Source organism: Dermacentor andersoni, chromosome 6, assembly GCF_023375885.2.
Source record: "Dermacentor andersoni chromosome 6, qqDerAnde1_hic_scaffold, whole genome shotgun sequence".
In the NCBI taxonomy this organism is placed as follows: Eukaryota; Metazoa; Arthropoda; class Arachnida; order Ixodida; family Ixodidae; genus Dermacentor; species Dermacentor andersoni.
The window spans coordinates 152,345,599-152,366,928 of record NC_092819.1 but is presented as its reverse complement, the minus strand read 5'-3'; the positions used below and the strand labels follow the sequence as shown (position 1 = coordinate 152,366,928).

The 21,330-nt window shown below is 43.7% G+C and overlaps 1 protein-coding gene across 7 annotated transcripts in view; it reads left to right on the top strand.

Moving 5' to 3' along the window:
- The window catches only part of LOC140219018 (uncharacterized), a 308,514-nt gene that overhangs the window by 72,676 nt on the left and 214,508 nt on the right, over positions 1 to 21,330 (top strand). For 5 of the 7 annotated variants that reach the window (XR_011895296.1, XM_072288860.1, XM_072288862.1 and 2 more), the window contains one exon: positions 779 to 898. The exons of 1 other annotated variant lie outside the window; for it this stretch is intronic. Coding sequence is in view for 5 of the 6 variants with exons in the window: in XM_072288860.1 (XP_072144961.1) it covers positions 797 to 898 (102 nt within the window). In the remaining variant the exon portion in view is untranslated. Of the gene's footprint in view, positions 1 to 603; positions 688 to 778; positions 899 to 21,330 lie in introns of those variants that run through there. One more of the 7 variants, XM_072288863.1, reaches the window with a different exon arrangement.

Here is a 21,330-nt window from a genome sequence, read left to right as displayed (position 1 = left end):
AAGGTTCGGCGACAACAGACAGCCGGGTAGAAGCATCGATAACTTTCCAGAAACGTCGGATACATGCAGGCGCGTCCCGCGCTGTGCGATTGCATTTGTTAAGCGGCGAAACGTGGTCGCCCGATAAAGATAAGTACACGTATCAATATCACACTTTAAATGACGAGCAGGGGGATAAAAGGAGGTTCTTTTTTAGCCGCAAGTTTAGCAGATAATCTGACGCCGTGAAAATAATCTTTCACTTTTTCTCGACCCTCCTTCTTAAAGTGTAAACAGGAATTGTTCCATTCTCAGTGGTGATATTGCCAGCCTGATCCCTCCCTATCTTCCTTTCGGTCCAATGGAAACGTGTATTTTTATATCGAATAATCGAACAATATTTATTAGGTCATCAGCTAGAAATGAAATGAAATATTTACTTGTCTCACAGTTACAGAGTAGCCAGAAAGAAGGGACGAAGGAGAAGAATCTGCTCGATGCAACTTGAATAACTCATATTAAAGGTCACCCGATACCCGTTAATCATACTGCAGTATTTTCACATTAAATGAGAACTCCACCTTGCTTCGTTTAGGTCAAGGGCTGACCGGTCGAACCGAACGCGGTCGGGCTGAGAAGGACCGGGCCTGAATCTTAAGAGCCTGGACCGGGTGCGGGTCAGGTTTGAAATCCACAAGCCGGGCTTCGGTGAGCCAATGCCTTGAACTTTAAAGATCGAACCAGGTCGGGGCGGGAAAAACGGCCTGGGTAGCGCTCTATAGTATACTTCTTTTCACAGGTTCAACGAGAGTGAAAGATGTTCCAGACCCTGTATGATGACCTCCCACCCATGTCAACCGAAGTACTCGCTCTCCGTAAACAATTGTGGGATGCCGAAGGATTTCATTTAATCTTGAACGTGAGTACCTCTAAATTATTTTAGTAGATGAAGCTTGTTGTTTATTTTAAAAGATGTTCCCATTCTTCGTATTAGACCAATGTGCAAACCACTGAACTATATGATTCATTCATCAATGAGTTCTAGCTTTTAATGCGGGAGCATTCTTTGGCTCATTGTGCTACGCAGCCGTCATCTGAAAGCTGTGGGAGCAAGCGGTGGCAGAAAAACGGCACAAAAATTACACCACCTTCATCTAACTAAAAAAAAAAAAGGTCACAGTGCAGATTCGATCCTCCACCCGCGCGCTAACGAATGCGTAACCGGTGTTTTGATCTTCATGGTGTTACGACTATAATACGTACTTGCAGACGACATTTACATAGCGGCCAAAACATGCATAGTCGCTTCTACAAGCAGAAAACAAACACTTCACAGTACCGTTACTACAGTAACCAGTTCTCTAAAATGGAGGCGAAAGGATACACTGCAACAACAGTGGATACCAGTGCGGTTGGAAGTATATTTGATACTAAAAGTCGTTCTGCGATGTACGCAGCGGACTTTAATGTTACTGAAGATACAATTGCTTCTGCTTTGCGATCTAGCATGCGAGTTTTCCAGAAGCTGTGTAACGCCATAAGTAGCAGTGTTTACAAAGGCACATCTTCACCTTAAGGCGGCATAAAATATTGTATGTTTTGATTATTTAAATCAACATCCTTTATAAAAGTCCTTTATAGAACGTCACAAAACAATATGGTGCCATTGCGGTCCATAAAGCAGTGTCGTCAAGTTTCCGATACGTTACAGGACGACAGTAAATCGAGGATACAAAAATGTATCTCCTACTTAACTAGGCTTTAATAGGTACCGTTTCAGTATGCACTTTCTAGAAGAATACTTCGGAGTGTGGAAAAATAGGATTTTTCTTGGTCGTGCAAGCAAGTCATGTGCAGGTAAGCCGATGTACAGCGATCGGCATAAGGGAGGTTTAAAAAGCACACAGAGAGGTTCTTGAGTGAAATAGAGAATAAGTATCCATTTGAGAATCGGGGTGACGGAAGGCACACTGAGAGCTACACGAAACCCTGCAAATATGGACGTCAAGCAAAACTTGCGGAAAATGCTAATTTTGTTAATACGTTGGCGAGAATAGCTTGGCAAAACGCCCTAAGTAATTGGTGAAAACAATCTCGAAAGAAAGCAGAAATGAGACACTAATCTTTTCAACATTAATATGAACCGTGCCAAATCCGCCTGCACTAACTGGTCGGAAAATGTTGTCATGCCTCATTGGCACACAAGCTGATAACCAAATAAAATTGCAGATACAGTGAATTGCAAACAATGAATTATTTGCTGCACATAGGAGAGTTTTGTTGCCAAAAATAAATTGCATGCTTTAGCTGTGTCAAATATTGAGAGATTAGGCTGAACGAATGTTTGGGCATAATGTGTTAGTGTTAGTAAACGTTCTCCAGTAGTGTGCACTTTACTTATATGCATCCACTTTAACGTCCACGATTTTTTTTTTTGGTGGCTCACAAGACCATTCAATACCAGCAAGCTGTTTCAGCTTAAGGATCCATCAGCCAAACCACAGCCCCAAATCTTTAGCAGAGTTCATTCGTGTGCCAGAGATGGCGCCGAATTTCACATCTTGGACTCCACAGCTCTGATACTGAACTTGTCAGCCCAAAAAAAAGCGATGCCGTCTGCTTATGCCAGAATTTTACCTATGCTCTGTAAGCACTGAAACGCTGCAATAAGCCGCCGTTGGAACAGGTGACAGTGATGAATATGTTCCAGCCTGTGTGCGTGGTTGGGCTCTGCTTGGCGGGAGGTTCACTGGATGGCAAAGCGAGTGGCTGCGGAGCGAGCAAATCGAGCTGAAGTAACTTGCTATGCATTTCGCGCTGTCGGCGACCCACAGACGCCGTCGGCGAAGCCCACGGACGACGAGGACGAATAAGACGCAACGAGCTCGAGGTACAATATGGACATCCCCCCAGATTATAAGGTGGATTTCGCCTGCGAACCCGATGAATACATGAAGCGCCAACACCATGGCGCCGCTCGGAACCTACCTTCTCCGCCGCGCCGGCCTCTCCCGCTGGGATCGCTCCTTTCTCCTGCGGCTGTGCGTCGGCTGCTACAGCACGGCCGCCCGATTGCACAGACTGCACGGAACAGGCAGCCCCGCGTGTACGGAATGCGGCGAGGATGAGACACTGGAACACCTTCTCCTGCGTTGCCCATCCTTCGACGTCGAGCGCACCGCGCTCTGTGCTTCATATAACCGAGTCGGACTACCGTGCAGCACGGAGGGTGATCTCCTATTTCCCGCAGCCCCCGCCTCCATCGCCAAGAGAGCGCTTGCTGCCCTCCTTGGCTTTTGTGACGAGACTCAGCTGAGAGCGCGGCTGTAAGCCCCGCTTTGCTTCTTCTTTAACCTTCTTGTTTTTTTTTCCGCTCTCTTTCATTCTCTCTCTAATCTTTTTTTCCCCACTCCCCTTACCCCATGCAGTGCTCTTGAGGTGCCCTCCCTTGAGAGACAGTTACGGCACTGCACTTTTCTCTTCCTTTCATCTTAAAATCACTACTACTACTACTACTACTAACCTACCTCATCGCTCAGCAAAGTGCCGTCATCGAGAAAGAACACGTAACGCAACAGCGGTGGAACCCTACTTTAATGAGAACTTCGCAAATAAGACTCAGATGAGGGACCGCTAGGTGGCCGGTTTGTCATCTTGCGTTTTTGCGACCTGATAAAAAGCATTATTACAGCCGTAAACCTAACGCAGCAGCACTAAGCTCAGCGACATAACTTATCGACAAACTCAGCGATATGTCGTGTGCTCGCATTTATAGATCATAATAATTGCTTTGGTACCCCCGTAGCTTTAATATGGGAAGCGTGCCTTGGCGGACATTTGCCACTTTGACATTGTATATCTAGCGGCCTACGTCTTGGCGCTGTCATGGCCATTTCTTTAACTTGGTATGTACCAAAATTGTCATTGTAGAACAAGAGCCTATGACAAACTAAATAATTGGCCATGACATGAATGTCATTGCAAGCGTGTCATGTAGGTCATGAAACAGGCGTCTACGTCTTGGCGCTCTCATGGTCGTTTCATTAACTGGGTGCACACTGCTTCGCATAATATCGATCCCTAGAGGGCGTCGCATCTGCCGTTTCTTTTTATTGCTACTCATGGGATAATGTGGCACTAGTACATGAAATCATCACATCGTAGTGAACAATGCGTCCCAGATAAGTATGACAACACCGAAGAAATGAGAATATAGATAATAGGACACATGCCCTATTTGGTTTCCCCGGAAGTTACTATTGTGTGACTAAAACGGACACAGATGATGCATACAAATATAGAACAATTAAAGGTTAGAGATTATAAGCATGCAGGTGGTTACTGCAGAAGTCACTTATTTCAAAAGCAATTATATCTTAGTACGGTAACCATAAACTCAACACTCAAGCAATTGTAAAGATTTTCATAGTACATCATACTGCGCATGTGGCTCCGTTTCACTGATATTGTACAGAATTGTTGGAAATTCACACCAATAACTACGCCTTCCGCATTTCTCAAACAAGCACTGCCGATTTACCTTATTTCTACACCCTAAAAAGATTGAGGCGTTCTTATTTCCCGAAGTGATCACAACTCTTATACGGCGCTAAGGGCAAAATATAAGAATGTGATCGGGAAACAATAGCGACTTTCATAATTCTTTGATGTCGTGTATTCTCAGAAAGCATTCTCAAATAAAACGACTGAAACTTCAATAAAAGCATTCCTTTGTAAATTTGTGCAATGCCTTTTACAAAGCTTCAGTGAGTCTGGTTTCTTGGTTGTCTCCAATAAATTTGTTTTCTGTTACTATACTTAAGCCTCTATGGTAGCCTATATTGAAAAAGTAACTAAATATTATGGTCAGCCCATTTTGCTTAATAAAACAGTTATATGCCATTGTACAAGAAGGAATTTGTTTATTTCAGAAATAAATGACAAATAGGTACATTACTGTTTGGTAGCCTCGCACCGTAATGTAGAGAAAATTTATGCTCGTCATTGTCAGTAGGTGTGGTCTGAACGCGTGCGGATGGCCGTTTGTAGAAACTCCGGCATTCAGCAACAAAAATTTATGAAGAACCAATAATGCGTTTAGCATGCTCTCAAGGTTGTCTATTTGTGCCACTGTGTTGAATTACGTGTTATAGGGAATGCTAATGACTTTATATGTGGGGTTAGACGGGTGGATTATTTATTCATTTAGTGACAGATGCTGGATGGGGTTCCGAAGTGGTCCTTAAAGAAATGGTGTTTGAAATAGCACTGCATCGTTGTCTTCCGCGTGCCGACTCTGCGTAAACTCTGTTATACTGCTTTATCCTCGGGGTAAGCTACCAGGTGGTGCTAAACACATCAGAAAAACAGGACTACGTTTCTTAAGATATCGCTGAGCCAAACTGGAACATTTTAGAAGCACGAACAATAGAACCTCTAACGCGCCATGTTACCAAGCGATAACAAACACAAGTGCAAGTGCCAAGTTTTCGTGCGAGAAGGTACGCTACTAAAACAGTTCGTGCCGCCATTTATGATTGCTACAATGACATATAGCATACAGTTCTCATATAGCTAGGTTAAGCATAAAATTATTTACCAGGCGAAAAGTCGAAAAGAATACGACGAATGCGCGTGCTACCGCCGTGATGGAAAATTCGCAGGCACGGCTCACTGGACGCGGAAGCCTGAACTTGCAACTTTTAAAAATATATATGTTTCCGAATGGCCATTCGGTGCGTTAGTAAAGAGCTACCAGGCTGCGGGTCTCGGAGGCTGCAGAGAACACAATATGATGCGTATCGGTAGCGCCTCCCTAAAGAGGGTTAAGCCAAGAGGCAATGTTTGGCTTTGTTGACGGACTTGCACTATATGCACGATACACGTTGAGAAGGCGCGCCAAATAGATTAAATGTAAGACGCGGTGCGTGATAGGCGATTTATAAAATAACATGCCATTCCCCAGGCGAAGTCACGCCTAACAAGGTGTTGAGCGTCTTCGGTGCTCCATGGCAGCGGTTCCTATCATCTCGGGGGCTATTTACGCTCGAGCCGCCCATCACCGCAAGCTGCCCCGCACGCGTGCAGTCATGCGAAAGATCCCACGTATGGAATACCTGTGGACAAATTTTGGTTTACACTGTGACAGTCATTACACTGTGTTCACAAAATATTCAACTGGAAACTACCTACCGAACTCGCTCTTGGATAGTTATTTTCAGTTCGATTATACCTCACCGAAGAAGGTCTTTATTGGTGCTTTTCAACAAGTTTCCCCCTGTGCTTGCCGAGTTTCGCTTGTGTGATGTCTCAGGTGAAAATCGCTGCACCGTAGGCTCGATTATGCGTTAGCATGCAGGCAGTGATTCAGATATACTGAGTGATCGACGCCATGCGAAGATTTTTGTTTGGATGTACGAGGGCTTCAGTATTTTTTTCATTTGTGAGTACAACGGTTTATTACAGATTGTTTTGGTCACGAGCTATAGCTATCGCGTGCATAATCGAGACATTTATATTTCCCGTTGGGAAATGTCTGTACAGTCGCGTACTTCTCTTTTCTTTACTCGAGCCCCAGCGTGCCGGGTTAGCATTTAATCGACTAGGTGGACAGTACCCGGTGTAGATAAAGGATTAGAATAGTGTAACTACCAAAATACCCTAGATGGGAATAAATATTACAATTAACTTGCGTGATTAGCAGCAACGTGCGCTGTCAGCATGCATGATAGCCACAAACATCGCTGCTGTCGGTCAGCTGCGGTCACTTGCCTTGTGCGCACAAGTTAAAGAACCGGCATGCACTTGGTCTTTTATACCTCCACTCCATGCATTCGATCAATCTATGCGATTTATTAATGTGAGTATATGCCGCTGGCCCGCATGTGCACTCTCACTATTCAGCGTTGCAAGAAGTTTCTCATTAAAAAAACAGCATACGCATCAGGTCACTAACAATGAGAAGCGCAAGTGAATGAGCCAATTGGCGGCAGTTATCATGAATCGCTCAGAAGCTGCATTTGTGTGTTCCGTCCCGCGTGCGACTGTTGAAGCCGCAGCGGAAAGCTCTAAAACCGTGCTCTTTCACAAATTATTTATTTGTGACTCCGCGGTATTTACTTAAGCGGAATGAGTAAAAAAAATCGCATTCAAAATAAAGAGCACAAATTAATCCGGTTGTTCGAGCTCTGTATAATTGTTTTCTGGAAACTCGCGGCGATCGCGCCATAGAGTCACATACTTTTCTGCTGAAATATGATGCATGGCTGGATCTATACTATGAGCGTTCCCCTCGAAACAGGGGTGCGGGCTGAGCCTCGAAGCTCTAGTTTCTTCATTTTACCTAATGTGTTATCTATCCTATCGCAATTTTCATTAAAACATGGCATCCATGAAACCTCCTGAACCACTATTGGGACTGGTGTACTCCTGTTGTTCTTGGTCTCCCTGTTTTTCTGCCACCATACCTTCAATCGCCTTTTAGTACTCTCTGTTGCGGACATGTTTACTTTTGCTCTCCAATCCCTTTATTGAAGGTCGTCCATGCTTCTTCGTCCTTTGTGTACCTCGCCTTAAATATGCGCTTTCTAAGGCACCCTGATCTCACCTCGAAAATTCGTTTCCCTTTGAGTTATCATAAATTGTTGGTTTCCTGATTGTGTTTTTCTTTACTTAGATGGTTACTCGCAGCCGGCTTCTTTTCCATCGCCGCCACCCAGCAAGTTGTCCCGGCCTTTCTGACATTGCGTTGGACGCTTTTTGTTACCGCGTTCCTTAGTATACCAGCAGCATACTTGCTGCTATGCGTCCTATCTTTTTTTACTCCACTGTGGGTCTATCGTTTTTCTGTAGATATACTTGAACACTCCAGCAATTTCGTTACTTTCTTTCATATTCTTCAGCCGTTCTTTCAAGTCAATTTTACTTTGACCTTTCCTTCCCCCCGAACTTGTCCAGCCCATAGCACCCTCCATGTCCTCATTTCTAGTCTTCCAGTCAGCGCCCAGTGCAAGACGTCACAGTGAGCTTAGGCGGCCATTCATTCCTGATTGTACCGATGACTTCCAGGCTGCCACCGCATTTGCAAATGTAGATCCTGGAACCATTACACCTATCCGCGTGCCGCAGAGGGCTTCGTACTTACTGTATCCTCATAGCGCTCTCTGCTTCATGGTGGCCGCATTTCTCTTCCTCTTTGTCACCATTCTTTTCTCCTGTTTCTATATATCGATTGTTTTCCTCCATTCATCCTCCGATGAATTTGTATTGCACATTTATTGTATTTTTATTCATTTACCTGTGGTATTTCCTGTCCATGTATTGACACTCTGTTCACTATATTCGCTGAATACCATAAGAACTGATTTCTTAACGTTCAATTTCATGCCTAAATTCTCAGCATCCTGCGCACAGATATTAGCCATACATTGCACGTAAGCTTGCCTGTTACAAAGCACCACGATCTCGTCCGCTTAAAGCAAACCTGAAATTTGCTACTATACTACTGAGCCCACCTGCCTTTACGAGAGATTGAACCCGATATTGGATTTTTCTACCGTCCTTTCCATTCGTACCAAGTCGAGTCCCAGCGAAAAAAGGCGGCAGGCTCCACGCCCTAGGGGAATCTATGTTATGCGAGGCTGTTCTAGGGCAGCCTAGCAAGTTAACCAAACGGCCATGAGAGCAACAGCACGTACGCGGCCGTTTCATGACTAACATAACACGCACGTAAGGACATTCACATTGTCACGTAGTAGTGAGGGTGAAGAAAGCACCGAAACTCGGAATGACGAAACTAGCGTTTTATTGGGCGAATTTTTTAGCAGGCTACATTCAACGAATGGCGATAGCGACGAACATAGCCTGCGATCGTCGAAAATTTGATCTTCCGGCCAAGCACCTCCGTTTTTATACACAAGTCATCGAAGGTTCCAGAGTAATTGGTGGTGCCCGCGTGCATTCGAGAAAGTTCTACATTTTTCGCGTCGCACATGGAATCAGATTACACAAGCTTCGGCGACAACAGATCCATCGATAACATTTGAGAAACCTTCCGTGAATGCGCGCACGTGCCGTGGTAAGCGATAACATTTGTTAGACGGTGACAAGCGATCACCCGAAAAAAAGATAAACAAGTACATCTGTCAATGGCCCCCTCTGAAGAAGCATCGTGCCGATGCTAGAAAGACAACAGGAAAGCGAGAAACAAAAGCACACTTATGAAATAAAAGTAGCAAAACAAAATAAGCTACGAAGTCCAAAGTAACACAGTACAAAAAAGGAAGTCCAAAGTTGAGCTATGCAATGCACCAAAGTTCGTTAGCGCTGGTAACGAGGCTTAAGGCGCACAACAAGGATTACTTCAGTTCGTAAAGGCGCCGCTGTGATGGCGAAATGCCGTATGGCGCGGCCTCATAGTCGAGTGCGCCGATGCGTCGGATGATCTTGTAGGGTGGTAAATAGCGGCGTAAAAGCTTTTCACGCAGTCCTCGTCGCCGTATCGTGGTCCAAACCCAAACACGACCAACACGCTCGTATTCCACGTATCGTCGTCGAAGATCATTTTGCCAGCTATCGGTCTTTTGCTGATTCTTGGTGCGCAAGCGTGCGAGGTAAAGGGCTTCTTCGGCGTACTGGAGACCAGCGGCGATGTCGAGATTCTCATCGCCGATGACGTGAGCCAGCATTCCGTCAAGGGTCGTCGTTGGGTACCTTCCGTAAACCAGCTTGAACGGCTTCATTTGTGTTGTTCCACTGACGTGTTACAAGCGAAGGCTAGGTGCGGAAAGACCGCGTCCCACATCTGGTGCTCGACGTCGAGATTCTCAACGTTAGTAACGTGCGCCAGCATGGCGTCAAGAGCCTTCGGTCGGTTCCTTCGGTAAACCAGCTTCAACGGCGTCATTTGTGTTTTTTGTTGCCCTGCCGTGTTGCAAGTGAAGGCTACGTACAGAAAGACCGCGTCCCGCATCTGGTGCTCGACGTCGACGTACAATACTGGCATGTCGGCGAGGGTCTTGTTCAGGCGCTCCGTAAGACCGTTCGGCTGCGGGGGAAAGACAGTTGCCCTCTAGTGGCTTGTCTGGCTCTATTTTAGAATGGCGTGAGTGAGGTCTGCTGGGAAAGCGGTTCCTGTGTCGGTGATGAGGACTTATGGGGCACCATGTCGCAGTAGCATGTTCTGGACGAAGAATTTTGCCACTTCGGCTGCGCTATCGCTCGGCAGATATTTCGTTTGAGCGAAGTTGGTGAGATAGTCAGTCGCCGCGACAATGCACTTATTTCCGGATGTTGACCTCGGAAAGGGTCCCAGCAAATCCATCCCAATCTGCTGACGTGCTCAGAAAGCCACGATCGGCTATAGTAATCCCGCTAGTTTTGTCTATGGTGTCTTGCGTAGTCCAAATGGCATGACCTTGACCTCATATAAATGTATAGAAACTTTATTGAAATGAAGGGGTGTAGGGGAGCAGGTGGGTGGTAAGCTCAGTCCATGGCTCAACTGGCTTCCGCTGCCCGCCTGACCTGCCCTAGAAGTTATAGTTGTGCCGCTTGGTCCTCGCTTGGGAGCCGAGTCTCCCATTGCTCCCGAAGGAAAATATTTGCCAGCAGGGCCGGTTCATTGATTTTGGGGGGCCAAGATTCCCACGATATGTCGGCAATAGTGGGGCTGCCTGCGCCAAGCAACCCTGCCGGGGTAGGCAGGAGTAGACATGGCACGTAGTCGGCGTAGATTTCGATACGTGTCCATCTGGATTCTTCGAAAATCGTGGGAGTCCCCGCCATCCATATCCGGATGAAGGAGCGCGCATTCCCGCCGCTCGCGTCGCTGGTGTTCCAGGAAGTCATGCGGTATGTCGGCCAATTGATAATGGAATTCAGATTGAGACGGAGTACCCGCTCGGTGGCTGAGTTCGCGAGCTGCCCTTTCGTTACCTGGCAGGCCTTTGTGGACATCTTATAAACTAAGATTTTCTTAACGCAGCATGGGACTCACCCCATATGATGAGTTGGCACGCTGCCTGAGAGTCTATGAGTAATAAAGTTCAACTACATATTTATTAATTTTTCTGATATACATTAGAAAATTCCTCCAGGGCTACAAGCTGCCATAATCAGCTTGACTGGACCCAAAAGGCGTTGGTGTGCATGAAAGCGCGATAAGAGCGAATACTTTGTAACATAATCACAAAGCAAACAGTGCAAAAGCAGCAAATCCCGTACAAAACGAATTTTACCATTTTCATATATATGCGTACTGGCAGGATAATTGTCTTGCGATAGAAACAGCCAACATTCAAGCATGTCTAGTAAGGTTTTAAAAATCAGAAGGCATCATACAATTAGAACCGTCGTACGTGATTATGTATGTTTACATGTGAACGGAACACAGTTCAATTGCCTGCGAGAAAAGAATAATATTGTAAACCTAATTATTCGAGAATTTTAGCAAATTGTATTTAATCGATTGTTATTTGTATTCAGTGCGAAAGGGTGATACGTGCGAAGGATCAAGGTTTCTGAGGTGTATCGGTATTCCATTGCGCTGCAGTGCTGCTGTGGACGTAAGCCAATTTCTTAATTCTTCCTTTGCAAAATAAAACATCTGTGAACACAATATTTATTGTATCGATCCACCTATATAGCTTGGTATTTCTGTGAGAAAGCCTCTGTCTCGGTAGGGGATCGGCATTGACAATGTGCAGGAGAAGTGCCTTCTGTAATGTAATTATTCATGTTTGTTAGTGTTATGGTCCTCCATACTAAACTACAATAATTAAATTGGGAGGTAAACAATGCATGATACATTTGTGACTTCGATTTTACCGGCATGAGCGCTCAACAGCGAGCAAGCAATCCGGCTACTGCAGAAAACTTGCGGCGAAGTTGACTGAAATAAGCATCTCAAATGAAATGACTCGAAAAAGTAATACGAAGTATCTTATGTTATTTAACTAGCTGAATACCTTCATATAAGTAAGTTATACAGTGTTACAGTTTAAAACTTTTATTTCTTGCTCTAAAAAGAACAGCTTTCGTCTTAGCTGGTATAATTCTGATCCCATTTACCTGTGACCACTCAGACAGTTTACGTAGCAATGCATCACACTAAATGACTAGTTCGCTCGCATCCTTTCCAGTAAAGACTCAAGTGCTATCATTTTCATATACAAAGAAACTAACTGTAACATCAATATTTGCTAAATCATTAACTTATAAGCTGAATAATAATGGGCCCAAAACACTTCCTTGTGACACTTCGTTTTTATTTGACAAGAAAGAGGATATGACGTTATGGATGCACACACATTGAATCCTATTTTGCAAGTATGATTCGAACAAGGCGAGGGAACTGCCGCGAACATTGTATACAAAAAAGTTTTCCCGTAAGAATATTATAATTGAGGAAATGAAACGCCTTGCTGAAGTCAAGAAAAATGCCGAAGGCAAAATGCCCGCAACGTCTAGAGCCAACAAAATACATTCCTTCAAGGATAAAACAGCTGTCTCCGTAGATTTTCCTCTTCTGAGTCCAAATTGTTAATTTGTTATAACGCCATATTCGTCTAGAAATGTTGTTACGCGTGTAGAAATAATTTTTCTAGCGCTTTGGAAAAAAATGGTAGTACTGATATTAGCTGGTAACTGGAGACATTATTTACATCACCCTGTTTAAATAACGCCGATATACGAACCGGGCAAGTAACTGACTCTATTGGTAAATTGAATGCGTGAACCAACGCACGAATGGAGGCCAATTGTTCTAAAACGTCTTTTATTGACTTGAGTTGAAAATTATGGATATCTCATGCTTTTCTGTTATTTAATTTCATAATTGTTGTAAGCGCCTCATGTTGATTAGTTGGTTCCATAAATATTGCATTTGCAATACAATTACTCAGTGAATGAGCAACTCGGGAGTCATGGCTGTGCACTATGTCTGTGTTCCCAAAATGAGTATCGAAGTGGCCAGCCACGCTTTACCGCTAAGTTCACAATTATATTATTAGCAGTCGATTTGGGTATTTTACTTTTGTTTCACGACCTACGACGCTATTTATTATTTTCGATACTACTTCCGGGCGCTTCTTTTTAATTTCAGGAAACACATGTTGATAGTAACCTATTTTCGCTTGCCTTAGTATTTTATTCAATGTATTTCCTTCTGTCAAATTCCGTAAGCTTAATTTCTCATTTCGAGTCCATTAACGTATGATAAAGGCGGTTTTTCCTTTTTATCAGCTTGACGTGCTCGTTCGTGATCCACGGCTTTATCTTTTTTGGATGTCTCACCTGTCTGCATGCAATATGCACAATGGGAATGCGCAGAAAAGTTTCAGAAACCCGTTATATGCTTCGTTTACGTTCTTTTATTCTTAACACAAAATTCCAACCGTGCGCGACTACAGCCTGACTAACTAAATGCAATGCGTCATTGCAAATGAGTACATAAGTAACTAATTCTTTGGGTTGTTTGTTGCTCATTTAATGCACTACAAAAACTGGACAATGATCACTAATATCATTGGAAATTGTAGCAGTAGTACATACAGGTGCAGCTATATTTGTAATGAGAAGGTGGATGGAAGATGAAGTGGAAAGAGTAACCCTGGTATGTGTAGTAAGCAGATTATTGAAGGCAGATAAAAGTAGTAGGCTGTTTATATCGTGTACCTGCTTATTATCCTCCAAAATATTTAGGTTAAAATCACCACCACAGAAAAAATGAACATTTCGGACTAAGCAGAATTCGAAAAGTTTACTAAAATAATCTGAATAATCCTCGACGCTGCCGCTAGGAGAGCAGTATATTACTGACAACACCCTTTTGGTGTCATTGACTGTTAGCATTTAGTAGTCATGACTTAATAATGAAAAATCGGTCTCCACTTCGTAATCACAATTTAGCATAAAGGGCCACACCACAACTATTCTCATGATTCATGTAAAATGGGCTATAGCCTTCATGTTGAACAACATCGTAGCTGCTTTGAAATCAATTTTCAGACATCATTGTGTCATCCAAGTGAAATGAAAATTTATTGAGAAAACAAGTAATGTTGTTGCCTTTGCCAACAGTGGAACAAGAATTAAAATGCTAAACAGATCTTTGTGTAATATCTTGCCAATGAAAATTTCGCGTAAAGACAAACTCCTGAACTTTCAATTAAAGAGAAGGTGCCGGATGTAACGCAACGTTTAGCACATCACAGAAAGATCTTCGTCATGCTGTATTGTTACGATGGGCTGTCGTCAGACTCTATCGCGAAAACCTTGCCATTTTACAAGCCCCGACGGATTTCCATTCATGATCACGTTTTCCACCGATAGCAGTTGCAGGCATACACTTTAGCGTGCGGCACATCAAACGCATGTCTTCTGAGAGCTACCAACACCAATGTCTTTGGTGATAAGACGCGCTTTCCTTGCTTTCTTCAGCGCAACGTCACGCTTCGTTTTTGGCTGAAACTGTACAATAATGTTCAATTGTTCCGGGTCTCGAGTTGGAACACTATGACACACTTCAATGTGAGTCTCTATAATTTGTTCTTTGATGGCCTCCCCAACTTTACGAACTATTTTAGGCACAATTTAATCGTCAGACCTACGACGCCTTGTAGCTCAAGGTTCTTGTTTCTTGAGTACAGTTCTAGGGAGCGAACAAGCTTCTCTTCAAGCTCTTGGGTCGAGAATTCAAGAGCCTGTCATTTTTCTTCAAGAACTTTATTTTCATTTTCTAGTTTCTGCCTTGTGCATTCTTCAGCTCATATTTTGCCTTCAGTTCTTCAACTGAGACGTGACCGAACTCGGTGCTCCGAGTACGATTTTTGTGTTCCACCATCAGTTCTGGGATTTCATTGCGCAGGTCTCTAATAGCGTGAGCCTAACATCTTTTGGCACGGAAAGCTAGGGCGATCGTCATTGCCCCTGCCCCGTCGAGCGAATGTGTGGTTGCAGTTGTGCAGGTTATGCGATCAGCTTCGCTCTCGCTACTGCCTGCCGCTAGTGCGTGTCTGTTTTTCTCACAGCATGATGCGTCCGTGAAGACAACCTCGAAATTACCCGTACAAGAAATATTATTTAGAAGGCCTTGAATTATTATTGGTGAATGTTGAGTTTTTCATTGAGGAATTGTGGAAATTTTGTTGGAGGATTGTTGGGCGGATTGTTGAGTGGTCTTGAATATTGGCCACTGCAATTTAATTGGAACACCATTGGGTTCATCAATGTTGAATAATTGTTAAGTTACCATTGAAATTCCATTGCGCTTAGACGGCTTGTTGTGTTCAGTTTGTTGAATGGTTGTTGGGTTACCACTGATAATGCATTGAACTTACGATGTGGTAGTTCTGTTGACCTGTTGTTGAGTTATTGTTGTCACAGCACGGAAAAGTACGGTGTGGTCCGGTTGAGATGGCATTGAGATTTCAGAAGTGGCCATTGAAATATGATTGACATTTCGTTGGGCTAGTGGATTTTTATTCATATATTGAACTTGCTTTGGTATTCACACTTGCATGCCCCGGTGCCTGCTCATAACTTTCACAAACAAAAGCAAAGGAGAGACTGATCAATTTGAAGTACCTTTATTTACACTAAAGATGCGTGCCCATGAAACATTACAGTACATAAGGCACCAATACATCGAACCTGGAGACATAGGCTAGTACCTACAGCACTCTTAACAGTGTAAATACATCTGAAAAAAACTATACATATGAATTAAATCAAAACGATCATTGTGGTCTTCCCTTGCGACTTCAGTTTATGACTAGAAGGCAAAGCGACTCAAAAGGCAGGGCTTAAGCATACCCTTTTAACAACTAACTTTCAACACATGAACACTTGAAGCTGCTTGCGTGCGAACACACACATCTGAATACGTTACATTAAAATGTTTCGCACACTAACCCATCACAGTAACAGTTACGGCTGATTGTGAGCAGGCAAAATAGCAGACTTGAAACAAATGACTTCACGTAAATTTATACAAGCTTTAGCACACGTCTTTCACCGCGATTAAAATTTAATGAAGTACCAAAGTAGACTTGTCTGAGCTTTTTGTGTTCGAGATGTATATATTTTCAGTTCGCCCAATGATTTTATAAAATAACATCACTGAACGTAGCTATTAATTGATGAGACATCATTTAGAAAGTTGTCTGGTATGGTGAACACCTGAATCATGTTTTTGACGAGCTAGGTTTGCAAGAACAGTACACCATTTGTAGATTTTAAATTGAGGTACAGAAGAGTTTGTTGGTGGTATTCCCTCAATTTAGTGAGCTCATTTCCAGTAAATTTTTCTGGGCTTGCACAAAGCTAATTAGAGCACTTTCTGGGTCCTTTTTCACTATACCCAGCAACTAAGTGGTACCTCAGTCAATAAAGAGATACGCAAGGCTAATACCTTGAACGATAACAGAAAACATAATTATTTAGCACAGAAAATTCGTAGTAACACACGGCTAACACAATTACAAAGAGCCAAATAGATGGTCACCTGCACTTGCAATATCAAGTACCCCAGAAATCGTCATAAAGGATGAGAAAAGGTTTCAATGACTGGACAGCCAGATTGGTGAGACAGTCAAAAACGCAAATAAATGCGTATACGAAAAACCAATGACCTCAATTGCGCAGGTAAAATGTCATTAAAATGCTACCAGAGTTTTACCGCATAATATACATAAACGTTGCAAGAAAATTAGGACAAAGCAGTAACAAAGACGGAGGGAGACACAGCACCCGTGTTGAAAAGAAATTTCAAGTGATATGCATGTATATTTGAGCCCAAGACAATTTTTTCTCCACTATTTACAAAAAGAGCCCATGCACTGACGGCATAAAAGAAGGTTCCTGCGCCTGGAGAATGCAGCACAGTACAAAGCAGCGTCATGAGAACCGAAAATTAGAGCTTAGTATGTTTAAAACGTACGAATACTTGCATACCTACAGGCTTGTGACATGTCATGCCTTGAATGGATGAAATTCATAAACATCACACAAATGAAGTTACCATCACTCTTATTGGCTTCCTCAGCGGACTACAAGTTGAACTAGAAAAATGTACATCAGTGTTAAAAACAGAGAAGACCCTATAGCGTTCTTCCTGAAATAAACAGCGCAAATATTTCATGTATCAATTCTATGGACACTTCGCCAATTCGGTGTACATTTATCTTGGCAACCACCCAAACAGTGACGAGAAGGACGAATTAAGGTAGGAACGCACATGCTCGGCTGCGACTCTTTCGGGGTGCCTTCTCTCCAACAGGCATCATGACCTCTGCCGCGCAACTCATCAGAACAGCCAAGCTCGCACATCAGTCGAAGACTAGTAGCTGAGTCAGCCAAAGACTTCAACAGATAAACGTCCCACTTATCGTCGTTAAAGCATTTCACTAAAATGTGCGCCATGATGTCCGAAAAGAAAAATACTTTCATCCAAAAGCACGAAACGTGAACCACCACACAAGGCAACCAACTAACTGAGTTCGAAAGCCGTTCACAGCTTCACTATCGTATGGAGTTATAAAAACATTTCAAACACAAAACAACCGCACGGAAAAACAACTAATTAATTTGTAATAATTTTTCATCCACTAACCTTCACAAGGTTTCAAGAACAACCTAATTTGTAGCGTAAACAACAAATACTACGACCAAAATATAAGGCTACGAAACTAGCGGTAACCATTTGTACTGTTGCAAAGGTGTGCTCAAAACGAAGCTACAACGTTTGCAACTGCGTGCGCACACGCACACACCCGAACGCTGTTTTGACGTTGGTGGCGCCACCTAGAAATAAAAATTACTACTAATTTTATTATTTTCACAAAAGTAACGCTACTAGAATAGTTTATAACACCTTTGCAGATGACGAAGTGACAAGTAAGGTGTGATAAGAGTCCGTTACCTGTATTTCTTTCATTTCCCTTTGGTGTTCTTCTATTCCACTGAACATACGGGACCTGTCCTGCAGGCTTGGGAGAGGACGACAATCAGTGATGCCACGGCTGCTGATTTATCAGTAGATCTACTGATTTTTAAAATTTTCTGCTGATTCAGTGATAAAGCGCTTGAATCTGCTGATTTTCTTGCTTTTCTACTGAAACGAAAGCGAAATCTGCAACTTTTTCAGTACAGAGGATGGATGGATGGATGGTTATAGAGGTTACAGAGGTTATATTAATGTGATGCCACCTAGCGAGAGAAAGAAAAACGTGGTTGGCTCCGAGGTTAACATACATTGTTGCGTTTCCAGACTCTCAAACGTGCCGCTACCTCTGTCTTTGAGCCAAGTGGGGAAAAGGCAAAGGGTTTCTATGCTCTATGGGAAAAGGTGAGGCGGTGAATTTGTGGAAGTGGGTTCAGTACCGAACCCCACAACTATGAAACCACCATTAGCATCATCATCATCATGTTTGTGTGCACTGCAGCACGGAGGCCTCTATGGAGGCCTCTCCCAGCGATCTCCAATTACCCCTGTCTGGAAGATACTATACTCTAAGGCTTTCAGGTACTAACTACCATCTGACGCCTTTGAATAGGCCATCGGAGGGCTTCACTGTGTTTAAATTCGTACTTGACAATGGCTCTCTAGATCTCCGGGTTTTTCAAAAGTATCGCTAAGAATCTCGGGGTCAATTTTTGTACTATTTCCTGGAAGCTACAATACTTCAACAGAGTACTAATACAAGCGCTGAATTCGTGGGCTCATAAACTGAGTGCAAAAATTGAAATTAAGAATCTACTGATTTCTACTGATTTTTCGCGAAAAAATCTGCTGCTATTTTTTAATGTATCGTGGCAACACTGACGACAGTTCGGCGAGGCTAAAATAAATCGCATGCTTCTTGCAAGGCGAGAGTCGGGAGCAGCCGCAGATGCAGCGATTAGCTGTGATATTGTTGCGGCTGTTTCTGAATCAGAAGCTCCTTGAAGTCAATGGTTACAGCGACTACGCGCTGCGATCTCAAAGCGTGTTCGTTGTTTGATCTCTTCTACCACGGCCGTTGGATAAAAATAGCTTTATTTACTTTCCGGACAGAGGGTGTGTCGCAGGAAATTCGAAGATCTCTCACGTGTATGTTTGCAGCGTGTGCGACGCTTGTATTCTACGGTTCCCACAGCGCGTCGGATGCTGGAAGGCAGCGTCGTCGCGTGTCGGCGCCTGTCTTAACGCCGCCGCGCTGCCACCGTGTCTACTTTTGAGGAACTCCACATGCGCGTAGTCACCGTCTTTGCGAGTGAACTTCGCATTCTTCTGCTCCTCGAAACGTGCTCATTTTGGATCGTACCAATTGCTATGTCATCTAGTCTACGATGGCATTTGTTCACTGGCGAAGAAATAAGTCGTTATGAATTTGGGCGGTCATGAAGCTAGTCTGACGCTGCAGTTTTTAGAGAGAGAAAACGGCTACGAAAGTGGGGTGGTCCCGGAGATATATAGGCGCTTGAAAGCGCCAGCTTTAGCGACAGCACGAGGAAGTGGCACGCTGCGCACGCGCCAATCATTTCAGAAGTTACTGGCTGTCGAACGAGAGTAGCATGCGCGCGTTCGTGGCCTAATGGTTAGAGCACCGGGCTCGACGGCCGACGTTCAATGTCACCCCATCGGTCACACATTATTTTCTTTTTTATGAAAACGAGGCGAAAGAAGAACCTACCTGCCGCAAAGCGACAGCAATGAGGTTGGAACACTTGGCATTAAATTTTTGGAATGTCTTCATATGCGAGTCCTAATTATTGATACTGGACTCAACTGCTACACAACAAAAAACAACTACAAAATCAACACAAATTACCCAATAAATTGTTTATTGAGAACACTCAACGGTAATATTGTTGTGCAAGTGTTGAGCGAACTCAATTGCTTTTGAAAATTTGTTGGTCCATTGTTTCAATAATTCCCCAACAATATATCAATGGTTAATCAACAGTCATTTTTGTACGGGATATTCGCATACTTTTTTGTAGACTCTGGACTCGCGCTTTTCGGTGGCCTCGATTGTATTGGGGGCCCATAATATTGGAGATGGGAGCAACTGCTATATTCGCTCGTACTTCATTTGCTAGATTCCTTAAGTCTTCGTTTGTGTACTGTGGGTGATGTGGGAAGCACAGCCTGCTTAATGTTCTTCTGCGAGATCGCGAGTTGCTGAGACGCTACCGGCGCGACATTCACCCTACAGCCCGCAGTTCAGCATAGGTACTATGTAGGCCTAGAGCTAGTAGTCATTCCGTAGGTGTCCCATTTGGGAGGCCCAATGCCGCCTTATTAGATGTTCTTATCATGGCTTCTACCTGCACCTCCTCATCGTTACTGTGCTCATGGTATGGTAGGCTGACTATATGTTAGCCGTCTCACTACGAGGGCCTACGTGAGTTTAAGCGTCCCGATTTCTTGAAAACCTTTCCTATTGCAGGTGACTCTATGTATCATACCTGACATTTCGTTTATCGTTGTTCTTAAGGTGTTGGATCTTGAACAGGCTTCCCATTGCTCTGTAGCCGGAAGCTGATAATCGTAGCGTTCTGGACTTCGTTCATGTACTAGTTATGCAGAGAACGGTCTACGGTGCCGTTACTTTTGTATCTCCCTTCATGTAATCTTATAAGCTCGGACATGTGCGGGGCTCATTTGATGCCGCTGTTCCTGGCGAAGAGTAAGAATACGTCGGCCGCCTTTTGCAGTGCCTGTTCTTTTTGACCGAGGAAGCCGGATGTTGCCCACAGCCAAATGTCGTCGGCATATATAGCATATCCTAAGTTGGGTATTTGGTCTAAGGCTTTAGTAAGTTTTTTCATCTCTGTGTTGAATAGGGGCCGTGATAGTATTGCGCCTTGCGGTGTGCGTTTGTTCGGCATATTGACTCTTAGATCTCGTCTGACTGAGGCCTCTAGTGGCTGGGCGATTGGCCAGAAAGGACTTGATGTAATTCTAGATCATCATGCCACAACCAATCTCGTTTAATTCAGATTGGTTGCTGTCATGCGCTTTAAAAGCGCTTTTGAGATCTAGTGCCAGGACTAAGTGCTCTCCTTGAGGTATGTTGATCATGAGCTCTTCCTTTAGTAAGAGGAAAACATCCTGGATGGACAGGCCCTGTCTGAAACGAAACATGTTTTGGTCAAACATATTTTGTTTGCGCATGTGGGGGCTATAGTCGCGCATGTATTACTTTCTTTAGAGTTTTCCCATGCATGACGTTAGAGATGCTAGTCGCAGGGATTGTAGAGTAGAGGATTTGCCTGGTTTCGGAATTATGATTAATTTAACCTCCGTTCAGCTCTGTGGGACTGTTCGGGACTCCCCGACTTTCTCAAAAGAAATTAGTTGGTTGG